Source organism: Pelophylax lessonae, assembly GCF_965119305.1.
Source record: "Pelophylax lessonae genome assembly, chromosome: 8".
In the NCBI taxonomy this organism is placed as follows: Eukaryota; Metazoa; Chordata; class Amphibia; order Anura; family Ranidae; genus Pelophylax; species Pelophylax lessonae.
The window spans coordinates 97,467,793-97,490,294 of record NC_138775.1 but is presented as its reverse complement, the minus strand read 5'-3'; the positions used below and the strand labels follow the sequence as shown (position 1 = coordinate 97,490,294).

Genomic DNA, 22,502 nt, shown 5'->3' with positions numbered 1-22,502 from the left:
AAATTGAAAAATCTAAATTTTTTAACATTTTATGCCAATCTGATTTCTGCTACAAATTTTTGGTAAAAAAATCGCAATAAGCGTATTTTGATTAAATTATGCAAAAGTTATCTACTGGAAAGATTTGTGTCATTTTTATTGTTTTTTTTTTTTTTATTTTTTCACTAGTAATGCTGGCAATCTGCTATTTTTTGCGGGACTGCGACGTTGCGGCGGACAGATCGGACCCCTGACTGACATTTTTGACACTTTTGTGGGGACCAGTGACATTACTACAGTAATCAGTGCTAAAAAATATGCACTGTTACTGTAATAATCACACTGGCCGGGGAGGGGTTAACACTGTGGGTGATCAAGGGGTTAAATGTGAACCTAGGGGTGTGTTACTAACTGTGGGGGGGGGGGGGGACGTGGCTTGTGAAATGACCACAGAGACCTGGGTTCCTAAACAGCAGGATCACAGGAGCTCTGTCATCATTTCAGGGAGAAGAATGGTCGGCTGTGTTTACAACAGCTGCACGTCCTTCTCTCTCTCTGCGGGGAGCGATCACGGGTGTCAGGCGGAAATCGGGGCCACCTGCCCGCTGCATCGGCTTCCCCGCTGATGAGCGGGGGCGGGAGCGTGCCGCCGGCGGGGCGTGCTTAACCCCTAGCTGCCTGCATGCGACCGACCTATAGCTACACCGGTTCACCTAGGAGCGGGTGCCTGCTGCAGTATAACTGCGGCGGGTGGTCGTTAAACGGTTAAGCTTTGACAATAAAACCTGGAAGCTGATTGGTTTCTATGCAGAACTGGACTTTTGTCATTGATCTATATACTTCTTCAGTAACTCAGTATTGAAGTCATTGGGTCCAAATATCAGCCAGGCAGCTACCATTTTGAGAAAGAACTCAGAAAATGAAGCTAAGTATTTTTTTCATAAAAGGTTGACTTTAACCCCTTCACGCCTAAGGGTAAAACAAATCTAAATGCCTTGAGCCAAATTTTGTCATTTTGTTAGTAAAACGGTACATATCATCACAACTACTTTGTGCATTTAGGTGGATTATACTTTTTTTTTTTCAGGACAAATTGGGCTTTTTATTTGGTGGTAAATGATAATGGATATCTCCTGATATTTTGTATATTATTATCAAAGAAAAACTGGCACAAAATAGTAAAAAAAAAAAAAGAAAACATTTTTTTTTAAATGTAACTGTTTATTACTTGCCGCTACCATAACCTACCACCAAAGAACAACCCAAAATACTGACAATCGCAGTGATACCGCATATGCGTATGTTAGTTGTTGTTTGTACTCGTGGTACAGCCAAGAATCAATAGTGCGCATTTTGCTTTTTTAAAATCCTACCTAAAATAAAAATAAAAAAAACAATCCTGTCCAAAAAAAAAATACTGAACTTGACCTTTCGCCCCAACCTTTGACCTTGACCTCTGACCCTGACCTTGACCCAAACATTAACCCTGGCACTGACCTAGATCGAACCTTGAGCTGGGTATTTTTTTAATTATTATTTTTTTTTTAATTACTATTATTTATTTATTTTCCCATACTTTTTTCTCTATCTCTACAAGGACAGTGAATAATACAACGTATCTCTCGTCCATTCACAGAGACAGAAAACACAAGAGCGGGCTTCAGAGTGACTGATCACTGTGATAGCCAATCAGAGGCTATCACAGTGTTTAAGTGACCCCGGACTGGTCGTCCTGGGTCTCGATAGTTGGAACAGGGCTGGGGCTCTGTGCTGGGAGCGTGCCGCACAGGGAGATAGATAAAAGTTCATGGAGCTGGGCCAGCACAAAGAGTAAAGCTGGGTACACAAAAATGGCATTTTTGTCTGTGTGTAGGCCTCTCTGTTCAACAGAAACCAATTGTTAGACTGGCGTCTGTCAAACAGTCCTTCTGGAAAACCAGCATTCGATCGGTCGCTGCAGCCAATCGCTTTCAGAATACAATAGCACAGTGGGAAGGGTTCTTCCATCCATCTCACTTGTGTGAATGGGGGAATCCATTTTCGTTCAGCCCACCAGCTAATTAATCACTTACCGACTGCCCGCCGTCGATTTACGTCGGTCCTTTGATGCTAAATACCGTGGTTATGGCAGCAGATAGCTGCTATAACCCTGGTATTTTTAATACGGCGGGCGATCGGCTTTCAGGTAAGGGTGGTCCCAGCGGCGGATTTGCAGCGGGATCACGCTTACAGTGAGGCGGAAGAGGTGGTCCCTCCCATTCTGCCGCATCCCGGTCTTTTTCCATGCTTACTGGACCCGCCGAAAGTGGGCAAAACTATCCGGTCCCGGATCCACTTAGACAGGAAGTCGAGTGAGTGCAAGATGGCCCTCACTCGACTCTATGGTCTTGGATGACCGGAGCGACGTCAAGCGTCGTTGCCTAGCAACCGGCTTAACCACTTGCCTACAGTGCACTTTCACCCCCTTCCTGCCCAGACCGATTTTCAGCTTTCAGCGCTCTCACATTTTGACTGAGAATTACTCAGTCATGCAACACTGTACCCATACAAAAATTGTGTCCTTTTTTTCACACAAATAGAGCTTTCTTTTGATGGTATTTGATCAATACTGGGTTTTTTATTTTTTGTGCTATAAATAAAAAAAGACTGAAAATATCGTGAAAAAACGCATTTTTCTTTGTTTCTGTCATAAAATTTTGCAAATTAGTCATTTTTCTTCACAAATTTTGGCCAAAATTTATACTGCTACTTATCTTTGGTAAAAATAACCTAAGTAAGTGTATATTATTTGGTCTTTGTGAAAGTTATAGAGTCCAGAAGCTATGGTGCGAATCATTGAAAATTGATCACACTTGATCACACCTGATGTACTGAAGGCCTATCTCATTTCTTGAGACACTAAAAAGTCAGGAAAGTACAAATACCCCCCAAATGACCCCTTTTTGGAAAGTAGACATTCCAAGGTATTTAATAAGGGGCATGGTGAGTTTTTTGAAGTTGTAATTTTTTCCCACAATGCTTTGCAAAATGAAGATTTTTTTTTTTTTTTTTTTTTTTTTTTTACAAATTGCCATATTAACAGGTTATTTCTCTCACACAGCACATGTATACTTGCAACTACACCCCAAAACACATTCTGCTACTCCTCCTGAGTATGGCGATACCACATGTGTGAGACTTTTTCACAGCCTGGCCACATACAGAGGCCTAACATTCAAGTAGCCCGTCCGGCATTCTAGGAGCACAAATTACACATATAATTTCCTGACAACCTATCGCACTTTTGAAGGCCCTGGAGCACCAGGACAATGGAAACCCCCATAAAATGACCCCATTTTGGAAAGCAAACAGCCCAACGTATAATTTTTAAAGGACATAATGAGTCTTTTGAATATGTAATTTTTTTCCACAAGTTTTTGGAAAATGTGGAAAGAAAATGAAAACACATTTTTTTTTCACAAAGCTGCCCATTTATGCAATATTTCTAACACATAGCATGTACATAGCAAAAATTGCACCCCAAAATACATTCTGCTATTCCTCCTGAGTATGGCGATACCACATGTGTAACACTTTTTCACAGCCTGGCCACACACATAGGCCTAACATCCAAGTAGCGCTTTACACAAAGTTGTCCATTTATCCACTTTAAGACTGGGCCTATTTTTGACACTTGGTGTTTACAAGCTAAAATCATTTTTTTTGCTAGAAAATTACTTGGAACCCCCAAACATTATATATTTTTTTTTAGCAGAGACCCTAGAGAATAAAATGGAGATCGTTGCAATATTTTTTATCACACCATATTTGCGCAGCAGTCTTCCAGATGCGATTTTTTTGAAAAAAATTCACTTTTTTGAACTAAAAAATAAGAAAACAGTAAATTTAGCACAATTTTTTTCCATAATGTGAAAGATAATGTTATGCCGAGAAATTAGATACCCAACATGTCATGCTTCAAAATTGCACATGCTCACAGAATGGCGCCAAACATTGGTACTTAAAAATCCCCATAGGCAACATTTTAAAAATTTCTACAGGTTACTAGCTTAGAGTTACAGAGGAGGTCTAGGGCTCAAATTATTGCTCTCGCTCTAACGATCGCGGCGATACCTCACATGTATGGTTTGAACACCGTTTACATATGTGGGCGGGACTTGCGTATGCGTTTGCTTCTGCGCGCAAGCTAACGGGGACAGGGCGCTTTAATTTTTTTTTTTTTTTTTCCTATTTATTTTATTTATTATTTTTTTATTTTTACACAGTTTAAAAAAAAAAATGTTTTGATCATTTTTATTCCTATTACAAGGAATGTAAACATCCCTTGTAATAGAAATAGGCATGACAGGTCCTCTTTATTGTGAGATCTGGGGTCAAAAAGACCTCACACCTCACAACTACACTAAAAAAGAAAAGAAAAAAAAGATTGTTGAAAGAGGAAAAAAAAAAAAAGAAAAAAAAAAAGCGGCCCTTTAAACCGGTTGCTAGGCCTTTTGACGTAGCTCCGGTCCTCCAAGACCATAGAGTTGAGTGAGGGCCATCTTGCCCTCACTCGACTTCCTGTCTCTGAGGATCCGGATCGTTTTCCCCGCTGCCGGCGGGTCCGGTAAGCTGGGAAAACGTCTGGGACGTGGCAGGAGGGGGGGGGGGCACCTCTTCCCCTGCACCGTAAGGGTAATTCCGCGGCGAATCCGCCACTGGGACCACCCTTATCTGAAAAGCCGACCGCCCGCCGTTTCAAAAAATACCGGGGTTATGGGGGCTATCTGCTGCCATAACCCCAGTATTTAGCTTTTAATGGCCGACGCATATAGTCGTTAGGCGGTCAGTAAGTGATTGCATGCATATGGCAAACAGGTGACGATGACTGATGGGGTGACAGGTGACGATGACTGATGGGGTGACAGGTGACAATGACTGATGGGGTGACAGGTGATGATGACTGATGGGGTGACAGGTGACGATGACTGATGGGGTGACAGGTGACGATGACTGATGAGGTGACAGGTGACGATGATTGATGAGGTGACAAGTGACGATGATTGATGGGGTGACAGATGACAATCACTGACGGGGTGACATGTGACGATGATTGATGGGGTGACAAGTGACGATCACTGATGGGGTGTCAAGTGACGATGATTGATAGGGTGACAGATGACGATGACTGATGGGGTGACAGGTGACGGTGATTGATGGGGTGACAGGTGACCGGCGATGGTCACTGATGGGTGACAGGTGACGGGCGATGGTGCACGGCGGTACTGATGGCAGTCTCTGGTGACCGGTGAATTTTAGGCTACGTTCACATGTGAGCGTAGCGATCGCGGGCAGAATCACTGCGATTCTGCCCGTGATCCAGAAATCATTGCAAATTGCGGGACGCCTGTGCGTTGCCCGTGATTTGCAATAGCACCCCAAACGCTGTGCGATGTTGCTGCGATTTCCGCCTGACGAATCGCGGTAACATCACGCAAACAACGCATGACGCCCCAAAGAAGCTCTTGTACCTTTTTTGGGCGTCATGCGTTGTTTGCGCGATGTTACCGCGATTCGGCAGGCGGAAATGGTGGCAACATTGCACAGCGTTTGGGGTGCTATTGCAAAAAACGGGCAACGCACAGGCGTCCCGCAATTTGCAATGATTTCCGTATTGCGGGCAGAATCGCGGTGATTCTGCCCGCGATCGCTGCGCTCACATGTGAACGTTATGGGTGTCAATTTCTGGGCACTGATGAGGTGACTGTTGGGTGACAGGTGACATTGGGGGGGGCTAAGGACTGTGTGGGGGGACCTTTATTAGTGTGATTTTACTTTGTGACAGGTACACAGAGCAGTAACTCACTATTTCTAGCTCTGCTCTCCTCATACTGAAAACTGTATGAGGGGAGAAGAGCTAGTAACACTGAGTTACTGCTCTTTGTTTACATTTTGTGATTGGCTGTGAATGGATTCACAGCCGATCACTTAGTAAACAATCACTGTCAGTGACTGTTTACTACCGCCGGTGACAGCTGTGTTCCTACGGAACACAGTGCCACCGACATGACCGCGCTGCGCGCTCCCGATCGCGCATGCGCGGTCATCTCCCGGCCGCCTCCATTGTGATCGGCTGTGTCATTGGAACACAGCCGATCACGTGGGAAACAGCCACGCCCAGTGGCTGTTTCCCCCCTGCCGGTGACGGGGGGTGTCCCGGGGACACCCCGACACCGGCAGTGCACGGCGGCGCGCCCGCGATCGCGCGCCTGCCGTGCATTTCCTGAGTCACGTCATATGACGTCCGCCCAGGATAATAGCCGCACCGTCCCGCCGTCATATGACGGCGGGCGGGCGGTAAGTGGTTAAAGAGCCGATTTTTTTTTTAACCATTTTTTTTTTCTTTTTTAGTGTACTTGTGAGATCTGAGGACTTTTTGGCCCCAGATCTCACAATAAAGAGGTCCTGTCATGGCTATTTCTATTACAAGGAATGTTGTTCTATTACAAGGAAGGGAATAGTGGGATACTCCAACTTGAACTATTTACAGTTGATAAGGACAACTCTCACTTGGCTTTACCAGGTTACCAGGTTATTGGAAGCAGTCACACTGCTTTAACCATAACCATACCGCCACTTGTATGGAAGAGGTTAAGTCTTCTCTCTCCAGCAACAGACTTGATGAACTACATTATCTTCAGGGCACTTTCTAGCATCCCCTTTGACTGACACCCGTCAACTGACTCTTCTAGCTGAAGGGATTGCTCTCTCAGGACAGGCCCCATGACCCAGATCTGTACTCACTGTATGCAGAATCAGATCCTCTCCAGTGTCTTTCTTCCAGTCAGCTCTGCACGACATCCAGGTTCAGTTCCTCTCTAACTCTCGGGCGCTAAGGTCGACCACCTAAAACTGCATTGCAACTCCTACAGAGGAGAGGCAACTGCCCCATCCCTCCGAACCCCGCTCTCCAGCTTAAAGACCTCGAACACATGCGCTCTTGGAATTTATACAGTATCCCAGCATGCACCAAGGCACTTTCCTCTGCCAATCACCAGGGCTGTACTAAATGCCTAAAAATGCCTATAAATGCCTCATTTGTTAGGTGTCCTCCTACTGTCCAATATGCCTTCCTATTGGACCAGTGTAAAACACTTCAGACAAACTGAGCTGCACCTGAACACAATGAGCAGACCTTACCAGCAGATCCTGCTCTCTGATAGGCAGAGAACAATATAGATTTACCTGGCAAACTTTCTCATAAGCAAAAAAGATCCAAAACTATACTCTCTATCTAGCACATTCCTAGGAGGATGCTACGTGTGTGAGGGCTATATTTCCTAATATTTAGGTTGTTTCATTATAACACTGTGTTAACATAGATAGCAGAACCATCATAAACCAAATTGACTGGATAAAGAGATTTGAGGGGTGGCCCATTTTGGCCATTGTGAAGGGAAACAAAATAACTTTTTTATTCAGCAATGCTTTTGTATATGTGCTTTTAGTAATTAAAGCGGAGTTCCTTGCAAAAATTGAACTGTCTCTAACAAAAGAACATCCCCACCCCGACCCTCGTTTTTGGATATTTTTTTTCTGTACCTTTTTGGCATGTTTTCTTTAGTACTTCCGTCCCATATTGCCGTGGCGAGGTATGTCACTTCCGCGAGGTACGTCACTTCAGCAGGTTTTATCATCCCTCCCCCCCTGTTGCCTTCTGGGACCTTTGTTGTCCCAGAAGACAGTGGGACCATTCAGAAAGCGCCCAGCGACTCGCACATGTGCAGTAGGAAACCAGCTGTGAAGCCTAAATGCTTCACAGCCAGTTTCCATTACTTGCAATGCCAGCGCCTGCACCCGAAGCCGATGCATGGATCCGCTTGGGGTGCCGACATTGTGGGCTCCCTGGACAGGTATGTGCCCTTTTTTTTTTTCCCCCAGGCTGGAATTCCGTTTTAAATGTTAAAAATGGTTCAAATAAAATGAATGACCTCATCTGGAATATGCAGTTCCTTTTTGGGCACCAGTTCTTAAAAAGGATATTGGGGAACTGGAGAAAGTGCAGAGAAGGGCAACAAAACTGATAAGAGACATGGAGGACCTCAGCTATGAGAAAAGATTAGAGGAACTGAATTTATTCTCTCTTGAAACAAGGAGATTAAGGGGGGATATGATAAACCTGTATAAATACATAATGGGTCTATGTAGTGAACTTGGTGTTGAGTTGATCACTTTAAGGTCAACACAGAGGACAAGGGGGCACTCTTTATGTCTAGAGGAAAACAGATTTCGTCTCCAAATACGGAAAGGTTTCTTCACCGTAAGAGCTGTGAAAATGTGGAATAGACTCCCTCCAGAGGTGGTTCTGGCCAGCTCAGTAGATTGCTTTAAAAAAGGCCTGGATTCTTTCCTGGGTGTACATAATATAAATGGGTACTGATATTTTTTGGTAAAGTTGATCCAGGGAATATCCGATTGCCTCTCGGGGGATCAGGGAGGAATTTTTCTCCCCTGCTGTAGCAAATTAGATCATGCTTTGCTGGGGTTTTTCACCTTCTTCTGGATCAACTACGGGTATTAGATTGTGCATATGGGATTGCATGGTTGGGTTTTCAATACTGTTTTTTTTTTTGTTGTTTTTTTTTATTGGTTGAGCCAGATGGACTTGTGTCTTTTTTCAACCTGACTAACTATGTAACTATGTATATGTAACTACTGTATGAATGGCATTTTAGAAAAAGTTCATGTTTTGTATATGCGAAGTAGCACCTTTAAAAAGTCCCAAAAATTGAGGGGTTATTTGCAGAGATTTAAAATACTTGATTTTCCTATGACTTTACCTGAAAAGTTAGTCACTGGGTCTGTCCAAGCACTGAGCTGGCATGATTGTAAAGGCTAATCTACTTTCCCTCCAATGGCTAGCCTACAGAGCTTTAGATTAAATATGGTAAAATAAGGAAAACATAGAAATTAGAAAATTGGTTTCTGGTAAACTTGCAATAATAAGTGCTGAAAACACACTCATATAAGCTGAACTCTAGGAATGATCTTTACTGTAAATGTACATTAGTCCAGCTTGGTTGAATCCTATTCTTCATATCTCACATCCAGAGGGCCCCTGGGGTTGAAGATATTCCCTATAGTTGTCTGTGCTACATACAGTAAGCATTGGTCTTTTCCGGGCGGTGCTCAAGCAAATTGCATACTGTATACTGACCACAGGGGGTCACTCACTCAGCACCTCCACCATTCAAAGAATGTCTTGTATCCTTTTTAATGAATACAAGGCGTTCTCTGATTGGACAAGGCAGAGAGGAGGAGTGGATGATGTCACAAACTTCTCCTTGTGATATTAGAGAATGCATTTTATTCATTAAAAAGAATACAAGACATTCTTTGAATGGTGGAGGTACTGAGTGAGTGACCCCCTGTGGTCAGTATACAGTATGCAAGTTGCTCGAGCACCGCCCGAAAAAGACCAATGCTGACTGTATGTAGGACAAACTACTACGGAGAATTTCTTTATCCCCAGGGGCCCTCTGGATGTGAGATATTAGAAGAATTAGATGTAACCAGGGATAAACTTGGGTTCAGTTTAAACTGGGTTTGTTCTGGAACCAGAAATTACCTGTATTGCTGAATCTTCTGCCTGCAACTCATTGGTCCTGCAGGGATGTGATCATGTGACCACTTCCAGCTTCTTACAGTTTCCAAGTCAGGTTTACAATCACAGGACATAGATAGCATGAGAGCGGTTGAGGGACACTATGGGGTTGATTTCCCAAAGGCAAATAGGCTGTACACTTTGAAAAGGGAATCAGAGCAGCGGCAAGGGGTGGTCAGGAGGGGAGGCTGCTCTGGGCGCAGCCGCAGTGGTATTATGTGAGGTGGGAGAGCGCACCACAAGGAGGTTGAGGGAGGGGATTTGTGTTGGAAGAGGGAATTTGGGGGTTGGCAGGGGATAACAATTGTTCTAGGAGGTACATTTTGGAGAGGTGAGCTGGGTGTAGTGATTTGAGCAGATTTGTGTTGGGAGGGGGGATGGAGGAAGAAGATTTGTGCTAGGAGGGGGAATTTTGGGGGTTTGTGCTAGAAAAGCAAGTATGGTAGGGGAAGGGGATTTGTGTTAGGAGGGATGATTAGGGGGATTTGTGCTAGGAGGGGAAATTTGTGCTAGAATGGGGGAGTGGGGAGAAGTTGTGCTGGGAGGGGGGATTTTGGGTGGGGGAGAGGATTTGTGTTCAGAGGGGAAATTTGAGGGGTAGAGGATTTGTACTAGGAGGGGAGAATTTATTTTTGGGGGGTGGATTTATGCTGGGGGCATATGGGAAATGAGAAGATTTGAGTGGGGGGGGGGCAAAGATTCATGCTAGGAAGAGGATTTCAGCAGCAGGTGGATTTTTTTCGGGAGGAGGGGGGATTTATGCTTAGGGGGATAAGCACGCAGATTTCTAATTGGGGGGGGGGGGGTTCTGACCCATATTGCTCATACATCTTGGGGGGTTGCAATTTGGCATGCTCGTCCTGGGCTCTAGATGACCTTGTCCCGACACTGAAGGGAATTAGCCCCAGATCGTTGTGAATGAGGTAAAGCTCTGCTGCCTTCCATCATCCAATCATGTGCAAGCAAAATTGGCAAGGAGAAGGCTCTGTTGGTGGGAGATAGTTGATTGGGAGCATATTACGTTACACCGTATATACGGGTGTAATGTGTTCCTAAAGTTGAACCTATCCTGTCCTTTAATATAATGGGATGAGCTTTCATTTGTTAGGAATTGGATTTGGGTCCAAACTCAGAATTCAGCTGTCAGTCCTGGCCCAAAGAGCTGTAGGCAGGGCCAGGGGATTCCCTGCTCCACAGCTGACATTTACAAGCCATCATTGGCCTTATATGGCCACATAGCCATATAAGGTCAATGCCATTGACCTATAATGGCCATGTGACCATATTAGAGCAATGATGTCACAGGGAATCCCCTTGCCTGTAGCTCCTTGTACCAGGAATGACAGCTGGGTTCTGGGTTTTGACCTTAACTGGTTCTGAACACATGCAAGCCCATCCCTAGTGCTAATGCTGATTGCTGGACATCCAGAGTATGGAGAATAGTCATACATAGTGCTATGCATTTATCGTGGTCCATGTGTTCTTTGAGCATTCATGGTTCATAGAGTCACCCCAGGGTGATCTGTGCGGTCAGTAGGTCCATGTGTTCTATGTCTATCCAGTAGAACCGCGATATTCCCCGCGCACAATTTCAAGATAACTGACAGTTCAGTCATGCTTGGTGCTGTAATGACCATAGGTTGGAAACTGTGGATACTCAAAGTGATGAAATGTCATCAGCAAACTAAGGATTCCTTGAAAGGGTCCAAAGCTTTATTCCATGGTCACACAGTAGATATGTAGCAATGTTTCGAAGCCACGCAGGGCCCCCTTCATCAGGCAACTTGCCTGATGAATCCTTGGTGTGCTGATGACATTTCTTCACTATGACTATCCAGGGTTCATAGAATCACTCCAGGGTGATGTGTGTCGTCAGTAGGTCCAAGTGTTCTGTGTCTATCCAGGGTTCCTAGAGTCACCCCCAGGGTGATGTGTGCGGTCAGTAGTCCCTGTGTCTTGTGTCAGTAGGTCCATGTGTCCTGTGTCCATCCAGGATTCATAGAGTCACCCCAAGGTGATGTGTGCGGTCAGTAGGTCCTTGTGTGCTGTGTCCATCCAGGGTACATAGAGTCACCCCAGGGTGATGTGTGCGGTCAGTAGGTCCATGTGTCCTGTGTCCATCCAGGGTTCATAGAGTCACCCCAGGGTGATGTGTGTGGTCGGTAGGTCCATGTGTTCTGTGTCCATCCAGGGTTCATAGAGTCACCCCAGGGTGATGTGTGCGGTCAGTAGGTCCATGTGTCCTGTGGTCATCCAGGGTTCATAGAGTCACCCCGGGGTGATGTGTGCAGTCAGTAGGTCCATGTGTCCTGTGGTCATCCAGGGTTCATAGAGTCACCCCAGGGTGATGTGTGCGGTCAGTAGGTCCATGTGTCCTGTGATCATCCAGGGTTCATAGAGTCACCCCGGGGTGATGTGTGCGGTCAGTAGGTCCATGTGTCCTGTGTCCATCCAGGGTTCATAGAATCACCCCGGGGTGATGTGTGCAGTCAGTAGGTCCATGTGTCCTGTGTCCATCCAGGGTTCATAGAATCACTCCTGGGTGATGTGTGCGGCCAGTAGGTCCTTGTGTCCATCCAGGGTACATAGAGTCACCCCAGGGTGATGTGTGCGGTCAGTAGGTCCATGTGCCCATCCAGGGTTCATAGAGTCACCCCAGGGTGATGTGTGCGGTCAGTAGGTCCCTGTGTCCTGTGATCATCCAGGGTACATAGAGTCACCCAAGGGTGATGTGTGCGGTAAGTAGGTCCATGTGTCCTGTGATCATCCAGGGTACATAGAGTCACCCCAAGCTGATGTGTGCAGTCAGTAGGTCCATGTCTCCTGTGCCCATCCAGGGTACATAGAGTCACCCCAGGGTGATGTGTGCAGTCAGTAGGTCCCTGTGTTCTGTGCCCATCCAGGGTACATAGAATCACCCCAGGGTGATGTGTGTGGTCAGTAGGTCCATGTGCCCATCCAGGGTTCATATAATCACCCCAGGGTGATGTGTGCGGTAAGTAGGTCCCTGTGTCCTGTGATCATCCAGGGTACATAGAGTCACCCAAGGGTGATGTGTGCGGTCAGTAGGTCCCTGTGTCCTGTGCCCATCCAGGGTACATAGAGTGACCCCAGGGTGATGTGGGTGGTCAGTAGGTCCATGTGCCCATCCAGGGTTCATATAATCACCCCAGGGTGATGTGTGTGGTAAGTAGGTCCCTGTGTCCTGTGATCATCCAGGGTACATAGAGTCACCCAAGGGTGATGTGTGAGGTCAGTAGGTCCCTGTGTTCTGTGCCCATCCAGGGTACATAGAGTCACCCCAGGGTGGTGTGTGCGGTCAGTAGGTCCCTGTGTCCTGTGTCCATCCAGGGTTCATAGAGTCACCCCAGGGTGATGTGTGCAATCAGTAGGTCCAAGTGTTCTGTGTCCATCCAGGGTACATAGAGTCACCCCAGGGTGATGTGTGCAGTCAGTAGGTCCATGTGTTCTGTGCCCATCCAGGGTTCATGGAATCACCCCAGGGTGATGTGTGCAATCAGTAGGTCCAAGTGTTCTGTGTCCATCCAGGGTTCATAGAGTCACCCCAGGGTGATGTGGGCGGTCAGTAGGTCCATGTGTCCTGTGCCCATCCAGGGTTCATAGAGTCACCCCAGGCTGATGTGTGCAGTGAGTAGGTCCATGTGCCCATCCAGGGTTCATATAATCACCCCAGGGTGATGTGTGCAGTCAGTAGGTCCCTGTGTCCTGTGTCCATCCAGGGTTCATAGAATCACCCCAGGGTGATGTGTGCGGTCAGTAGGTCCATGTGTCCTGTGTCCATCCAGGGTTCATAGAATCACTCCTGGGTGATGTGTGCGGCCAGTAGGTCCTTGTGTCCATCCAGGGTACATAGAGTCACCCCAGGGTGATGTGTGCGGTCAGTAGGTCCATGTGCCCATCCAGGGTTCATAGAGTCACCCCAGGGTGATGTGTGCGGTCAGTAGGTCCCTGTGTCCTGTGATCATCCAGGGTACATAGAGTCACCCAAGGGTGATGTGTGCGGTAAGTAGGTCCATGTGTCCTGTGATCATCCAGGGTACATAGAGTCACCCCAAGCTGATGTGTGCAGTCAGTAGGTCCATGTCTCCTGTGCCCATCCAGGGTACATAGAGTCACCCCAGGGTGATGTGTGCAGTCAGTAGGTCCCTGTGTTCTGTGCCCATCCAGGGTACATAGAATCACCCCAGGGTGATGTGTGTGGTCAGTAGGTCCATGTGCCCATCCAGGGTTCATATAATCACCCCAGGGTGATGTGTGCGGTAAGTAGGTCCCTGTGTCCTGTGATCATCCAGGGTACATAGAGTCACCCAAGGGTGATGTGTGCGGTCAGTAGGTCCCTGTGTCCTGTGCCCATCCAGGGTACATAGAGTGACCCCAGGGTGATGTGGGTGGTCAGTAGGTCCATGTGCCCATCCAGGGTTCATATAATCACCCCAGGGTGATGTGTGTGGTAAGTAGGTCCCTGTGTCCTGTGATCATCCAGGGTACATAGAGTCACCCAAGGGTGATGTGTGAGGTCAGTAGGTCCCTGTGTTCTGTGCCCATCCAGGGTACATAGAGTCACCCCAGGGTGGTGTGTGCGGTCAGTAGGTCCCTGTGTCCTGTGTCCATCCAGGGTTCATAGAGTCACCCCAGGGTGATGTGTGCAATCAGTAGGTCCAAGTGTTCTGTGTCCATCCAGGGTACATAGAGTCACCCCAGGGTGATGTGTGCAGTCAGTAGGTCCATGTGTTCTGTGCCCATCCAGGGTTCATGGAATCACCCCAGGGTGATGTGTGCAATCAGTAGGTCCAAGTGTTCTGTGTCCATCCAGGGTTCATAGAGTCACCCCAGGGTGATGTGGGCGGTCAGTAGGTCCATGTGTCCTGTGCCCATCCAGGGTTCATAGAGTCACCCCAGGCTGATGTGTGCAGTCAGTAGGTCCCTGTGTCCTGTGATCATCCAGGGTTCATAGAGTCACCCCAGGCTGATGTGTGCAGTGAGTAGGTCCATGTGCCCATCCAGGGTTCATATAATCACCCCAGGGTGATGTGTGCAGTCAGTAGGTCCCTGTGTCCTGTGATCATCCAGGGTTCATAGAATCACCCCAGGGTGATGTGTGAGGTCAGTAGGTCCATGTGTCCTGTGTCCATCCAGGGTTCATAGAGTCACCCCAGGGTGATGTGTGTGGTCGGTAGTTCCCTGTGTTCTGTGTCCATCCAGGGTACATAGAATCACCCAGGGTGATGTGTGCAGTGAGTAGGTGCTGAGCTCGGTGTGAGGTCCCCTGCGATCATTAGCAGCACACAGACAGACAGACATGACACATTGGTAAATGATTGGAATGGTTTGTCCACATGTTGTGTGCGCTGTCAGTGTCTCCCCGCCCATCATCCGGCCCCCTACACACCTTAGTATGTGTCTCGGCCCCGCCCCTCCCCGCCCCTCCACTCCGACATCTAAAGACTAGAGCTGAGTTTCAGTGCCTGCAGTGCCCGGGTCCTGTGTACATGTGGAGCAGACATGGACTATTGATGCCAGCCATCCCACCTTGGCATCTCCTCTCCATCCCCCGGACTCTGGAATAAGGATCGCTATTCTCCGGGGAGGGAGGAGGATTCCGCTGTCACATTCCCTGTCTACACCGAGCTGACAGCTGCTATATACATGAACCACACATTCTGCCCCGGACTACAGGATGAATCTGGGGGGTCTGATAATGTATTTGGGGCTCCTCTTTGCGGTTCGTGCTGAGGTGAGTCCGATCATCTGGGATAATCATGACCAATCATCAGCCTTACCAGAGACACCAAAAATATACATTACCATAGCAACCAATTAGAGATGAGATTTCATGAGTGAGAATATGCTGAACTAATGAAAGGTGATTTCTAATTGGCTGCTCTGAGTTACTGTGCACCTTGGATCTACTGTATGGGCAACTTTGTCATATCCATAGTGTGTGTACAGATCGAATGGGCTGTCCATTATACAGCACACATCGGATGGAAGCCTCATAGTTGAAGGTTGAAAAAAGACACAAGTCCATCTAGCTCAACCAATAAGCTGCTTGTTTTTTAGTTTTACTAATCATATAGGGGTCTGCTTGTGAATGTTTTCACCCAAGATCCATACAACTTTCACCCAGGATTTACACATTTGTCTGATTGGTTCCAATTAGAGAATTTTGTAAATTCTAGGTGAAAGTGTTGAGAATTTGAAGTGAAGATATCAATAAGGATTCCCCACAATGTCAGGTCAGAAAAGTATATCATATGTTTATTATTATTATTATTATTATTATTATTATTTGTATTGGCATTCTTTTTATTATTATGTTTACTTAATAATATTTTTAAAATGATTATTTTTATTTATTATTACTATTATAATAATACTATTATCATCATCAATACATTAATATTTTTGTTATAATTATTTTTAATGATTATTATAATTGTTTCTTATTTTTCAATGTTATTATTATTATTATTATTATTATTATGTGTTGTTATTATTATTTGCTTATTTAAGCCCTTTTTCATTTTTGTTGTATGGATCTGCTGAATGTACCATTCTTTCATTGCTCTTTGTGGGATTCTCTATGTAAAAGTCAAGATTATTGCACAGATGTTTGCCCTAAATTAATCCTGTCCTTCAGCTGGCCATAATGGTGACTTTCTAGGTGTCCATGGCAGAATCTAGAAAACAAAGTCCTGGGTGGACATAAAATAATGCCCTCTGATATAAAGTGCATGCATAGAAGTGACAGTTCCATAGATGTGTTATGATAAGAGCACAGGGAATGCTGTGTTTGGACATGGGTGGTGTGGGAAGGTGGTTGGCAGTGGGTGCCAGTTGTAGAGGTGACCCATGCAGTCCCGAGTCATGGCCCGCTGCACCTGCCAGGGACTGACTGTGTGTGTGTTTGCGGAAGTGTGATCACAGCAGTGAATGTGCAGCCTCAGGGACAGAGTTCTGAGATGCCTGAGGAGGGCAGGTTACATTACAACACAAATACTTGCCTGGGAGGCAGGGAGAGGACAGCCATGAAGGAGATAGGAAGACAAACTTGGAGAGAGTTAAAAATGCTCAGTGATAAGTATCTTTGATGGATTCCTTTAGATCAGCCTTTATCAACGTTTTTAATTACACAATAACCCTTGAAAAATTGTTCAGGTCTCAGGGAACCCCTGCTTATAATTGTTATATCCACAGCTCACGGGACTATAGTGTGAACAGCAAGTGATTTCATATAATAATAAATAGAAGAGTAAGGAATGTGGTATACTTACTGTATTTGGTACATGGGGCTGCCCTATACAACATCATTATTTTCAGTAATACTAATGAAATGCAACAAATAATGCTGATGGCCAGGAAAGAAACCTCACATTGGTGGTCCTTAGAAACGTAATGCCCACATGTATTGGCGGGCAGTGAAGTTCCCATTTATACTGGAGATTAGTGAAGTGCTCTGTTACATTGATGATCAGCATAGTGCCCCTTAGACTGGTCATCAGTGAAGTCTCCATTTACATTAGTGGTGAGTGAATTTTCCCTTACATTGGTGGTAAGCTAAATGCTTTGTTAGATTGGTGGTCAGTAAGAAGGGCCCATTTAGACTGGTGGTCTGTGAAGAAGGGCCTGCTACACTAGTTCCCAGTGTGGTTCCCCCTTACATTGGTGGTTAGTGAAGTGCTCTGTTACACTGGTGGTTAGTGAAGTGCTCTGTTACAGAGCACTTCACTGACCACCAATGTAACAGAGCACTTCACTGACCACCAATGTAACAGAGCACTTCACTGACCACCAATGTAACATTGGTGGTTAGTGAAGTGCTCTGTTACATTGGTGGTTAGTGACGTGTTCTGGTACGTTAGTGGTCAGTGTGGTACCCTTACACTGGTGGTCAGTGAAGTCTCCATTTACATAGGTGGTCAGTGACATTTCTCTAACATTGGTGCTTGATGAAGTGCTTTGTGAGTAATAGAAGAAGAGTCCCCTTAGATTGGTGGGCTGTGAAGTAGGGCCCCATTACATTGATGGCCATTTTAGTGCCCCTTACGTAGATGGTCAATGAGAAAAATGCTCCTTACATTGTTGCTCAGTGAAGTGCCCTGTTACATTGTTGGTCAGTTAAGAAGGACCCCTTAGTTTGGAGGTCAATAGAGAAGGGCTCCTTTTTAGATTAGTGGGCAGTGGAGAAGAGCCCCATTACACTGATGGTCACTGAGAAAAATGCTTCATTCAATACTGATCAGTGAAGTGCTCTGTTACATTACTGGTCTGTGAAGTGCTCTGTTACATTACTGGTCTGTGAAGTGCTCTGTTACATTACTGGTCAGTGAAGTGCTCTGTTACATTACTGGTCTGTGAAGTGCTCTGTTACATTACTGGTCAGTGAAGTGCTCTGTTACATTACTGGTCTGTGAAGTGCTCTGTTACATTACTGGTCTGTGAAGTGCTCTGTTACATTACTGGTCTGTGAAGTGCTCTGTTACATTACTGGTCAGTGAAGTACTCTGTTACATTACTGGTCTGTGAAGTGCTCTGTACATTACTGGTCAGTGAAGTGCTCTGTTACATTACTGGTCTGTGAAGTGCTCTGTTACATTACTGGTCTGTGAAGTGCTCTGTACATTACTGGTCTGTGAAGTGCTCTGTACATTACTGGTCAGTGAAGTGCTCTGTACATTACTGGTCAGTGAAGTGCTCTGTACATTACTGGTCAGTGAAGTGCTCTGTACATTACTGGTTTGTGAAGTGCTCTGTACATTACTGGTCAGTGAAGTGCTCTGTACATTACTGGTCAGTGAAGTGCTCTGTACATTACTGGTCCGTGAAGTGCTCTGTTACATTACTGGTCCGTGAAGTGCTCTGTTACATTACTGGTTTGTGAAGTGCTCTGTTACATTACTGGTCTGTGAAGTGCTCTATTACATTACTGGTCTGTGAAGTGCTCTGTACATTACTGGTCAGTGAAGTGCTCTGTACATTACTGGTCAGTGAAGTGCTCTGTACATTACTGGTCCGTGAAGTGCTCTGTACATTACTGGTCAGTGAATTGCTCTGTACATTACTGGTTTGTGAAGTGCTCTGTTACATTACTGGTCTGTGAAGTGCTCTGTACATTACTGGTCAGTGAAGTGCTCTGTACATTACTGGTCAGTGAAGTGCTCTGTACATTACTGGTCCGTGAAGTGCTTTGTACATTACTGGTCAGTGAAGTGCTCTGTACATTACTGGTTTGTGAAGTGCTCTGTACATTACTGGTCAGTGAAGTGCTCTGTTACATTACTGGTCTGTGAAGTGCTCTGTACATTACTGGTCTGTGAAGTGCTCTGTTACATTACTGGTCTGTGAAGTGCTCTGTTACATTACTGGTCTGTGAAGTGCTCTGTACATTACTGGTCTGTGAAGTGCTCTGTACATTACTGGTCTGTGAAGTGCTCTGTTACATTACTGGTCTGTGAAGTGCTCTGTTACATTACTGGTCAGTGAAGTGCTCTGTTACATTGGCAATCAGTTGAGAAGGGTCCCTTGGAGTGAAGGTCAGTGGAGAAGGACCCCCTTTAGATGGTTAGGCAATGGAGAAGAGCCCCATTGCACTGGCAGTCACTGAGAAAAATGCTGCTTACATTGCTGGTCAATGGGAAGAATGCCCCCCTTACTGACAGCTGAAAAGCTCATTGATGTCAGTGATAGCGTATCCTAGATGCAGAAATCGCTCATTGGTCTAGGAACCCCTAGCAACATCTGGAGGAATCTTGGGGTTTCGTAGAACTAACAAATAAAAAAAAGTTTAAGTTTTGCTTTTTAAGCAAATAAAAAGCAGGTTTAAAATTTACCTGGCAAATGACTGTTCCATGGAACGTACATGAAAGAAACATATATAGAATCCAAGTCACAAACTTAAAAACACAAGTTCAATGATCTCTTTTTCAGCCATGTAACTGTAATCTTGGCTGAAAAACAACTGTCACTTTTTTTTTAAACTAAGGATCGCTATGCTTGTCTGTTAGCTTTGTTATCCTTTGAAGTTTATAGATTGAGGAAATGGCATCATTGTATAAGGTTATCCAGGAAAATCCATTTTACATGGTTTATTCTTCCTGGAAGTGCTGGGGAGGTCACAGTGTGCCCATACACGTACACTGGTTGCTGACTGTAGTTAGGTTAGGAATCATCCCGTGTCAGTTTTACGTCTAAGCAATGTGAATTAACCAATAGCTTCTCCCCAAGTAACATCAAAGATATGCATGTAGATCCCAGCTGTGGTTAAATGAAGTAACAATACTTGGGAATGTACAGGATTGGTTTGGTTGGTGATGCCCCTAGAACTTCAGTACATCTAAGAGCATGTATCACAGCAAGGGTAGACAGGAGCTGGCTTTCCAGCTGTTGCCTACCTGCCTGGCAGGACATAACAGGAATGTGAAAACATTGGGCTGCTTAGACTGGGCAGGGTTTGAAGCACTTCTTGTAATGATACATGTTCCTTGGCTGCCTTCCAGTACAGGTGCAACATGTCAGGATGTCTGGACCTCATTGCCTCCTTTGTTTCTTTGTTTATAGTATTTTTTCTTTTCTTTTTACAAGTCTTCAGTTTATTGCTACTTTTATCTTGATTTAATAATAGCAATGTTCTCTTAGCATTCTCCTTAGATAAGACATATTTACACATTAGCATTTTTGTACTTTTTATTGTGCATATATCTGCAGTTCTTTGCTTCAGGGTAGGTTTTACACCTGAGTTTGAGATTCTTCAAGTGTTTTTGAAAAGTTTTTTATGCACATTTGTGCATGCACTTTTTTTTTTTTTTTTGGGTGCTTTCAAGCTTGAGCATTTTTGCTTTAGCCAAAGTAAAGATCATTACTAGAAGAGGGCAAGATTCCCATTCTATTCAATGGTATCCCTTAACACCTGAGCATCGTTTCTCTTAAAGCTTGAAAAAGTACATGAGCTTCTTTAGGAGCTGAGTTGTGTGTTTTTGGTCTTTACAGTTGGAGCGCCTCAAAAATACATGTAGAAAAAGAAATAGCCGCACATCCAGGGATTCCAATAAGTTTCAAATACCTTTAATTCCAAAATGTTGCAAGTGATGACACCAGCATGAAGTCTCGTAGACGCGTTTCACACATACATCTTGTGCTTAATCATTACTTAGTAACGATTAAGCACAAGATGTATGTTTGAAACGCGTCTACGAGACTTCATGTTGGTGTCTTTGGTGTCATCACTTGCAACATTTTGGAATTAAAGGTATTTGAAACTTATTGGAATCCCTGGATGTGCGGCTAATTTCTTTTTCTACAAGTGTTCCCACGGAGGCGGGCCGGGGCCAGCACTCTATGGGTTATCCTATCTCCTGGCTATTACTACACACTATACACCTGGAGCAGCGTTTTCCTTTCTTCAGTAGCTTCAAAAATGCATGTGACACTCATATATTGGGATTCTTGATGTTGAGCATTGAAGCACTTTGGGAAATGTACTTCATATTGCTTAAGTATGAATATAGACTAACATTTGTCAAGTTCATCAGCATGCTACAGAGCAGGATCTCAGTAACTCACACTTTTAGAAGCAACAGCACTTCCCATCGTCAAGAAGCCTGGAACTTGTAGTTCCACTTGTAGCTGAGGCTTATCAAGATGCTTGTGCCTATAGTAGAGAGATACTTAATATTTCAGCAAGTGGTTCATGATTGCCAACCTCCAGTCCTTTCCTCCCTCAGCTCCGCTTTCTCTGTTTAGCCTTCTCACCTTTACATCAGGGCATTCATTTCTCTGAACAATAGCTGGCATCGCTCCTTGTGGTCCTAGTATTTCTTTCCTAGAAAGGCTGCATGCCAGAATTTTCTTTGTCCCGGCTTGTTTCTCTCTCTGGGCTGGGTTTTTATGTGTGGGAGAACTGTGTGCAGAGCCTAAACACCTTCACAAAATTTTGGAAGGGAATTCAAGCTGTGTATTAGATGTGTTCTGATGTTTTCTGTTGACTTGATATGTTTTATGACTCCCCCAACACACAGAGATGTCTTAAGGCTCGTACACACTTGACGAAAATCGGACGAAATATCCTCCGATTTTTCTCCCTCATGCTCAGCGGTCATAACTGTTTTTAGTTGACAGTGCATAATGTTCACGTCATTTCTCGTCCGTTTTTTTTTTTTGGGGGACTTTGCTCCTAGACTTCCGGGTCGTCAGCAACTTCAGATCATGCGTGGTCTTTCATATCCGATTTTTCGCGGACGTACTGCATACACATTAAACCAAAATTGGTTGTGCTGGAGACAGACGATAAACATTTTGGTGTTTGTCCCTCTGTTTTTTTTCGTTGAAAATGTCGGCTGCTGAAAGTTGTGTACACACTAGCCGAAAATCATACGGTTTTACCTCGGACGGGAATTTTCGGCAAAGATTTTCTACTAGTGTGTACCCCACTTTAGTGACTGTAGTGGAGAGACAACGTAAATAATAGCATGGTCTACATGTTAACACAGTTATTTCTCATTTTATTTAAGTCTTCTGATCATATATCTTGGTATGGCGTTAATGGAACAATTAGTGGTGGCAGTTGTCATCTGTTATTCAGTTTGCTTTGAAACTTGAAGTGGTAGAAAGTTTCTTTGCTACTGACCTATTGAGTATACTTTGAGAGGTTTAATCTCTCTTATTTCATTCATCTCCTTCCATGAAAGTAAAATATGAGTGTTTGCTGTGGGTGGCTACTCGTTTCACATCACCATTGCTCTCTGCCCTCACCAAGTATAGGCAATCTATCTTCATTTTGTTGCTTGTGTACTGAATTGGATTGACATAGCTGCACTTGCTCAACAGCAACATCTCAAATGTTCATGAAACATCCATTCATGTT

General features: G+C 44.9%; 1 protein-coding gene across 1 annotated transcript in view; it reads left to right on the top strand.

Annotated features, from left to right (window-relative positions):
* Positions 1-15,080: 15,080 nt before the first annotated feature.
* The window catches only part of PDGFB (platelet derived growth factor subunit B), a 36,622-nt gene continuing 29,200 nt past the window's right edge, over positions 15,081-22,502 (top strand). Inside the window, exon 1 of the mRNA XM_082264917.1 lies at positions 15,081-15,377. Within this exon, the coding sequence (XP_082121043.1) occupies positions 15,321-15,377 (57 nt within the window). The 5' untranslated portion in view covers positions 15,081-15,320. The remainder of the gene's footprint in view (positions 15,378-22,502) is intronic.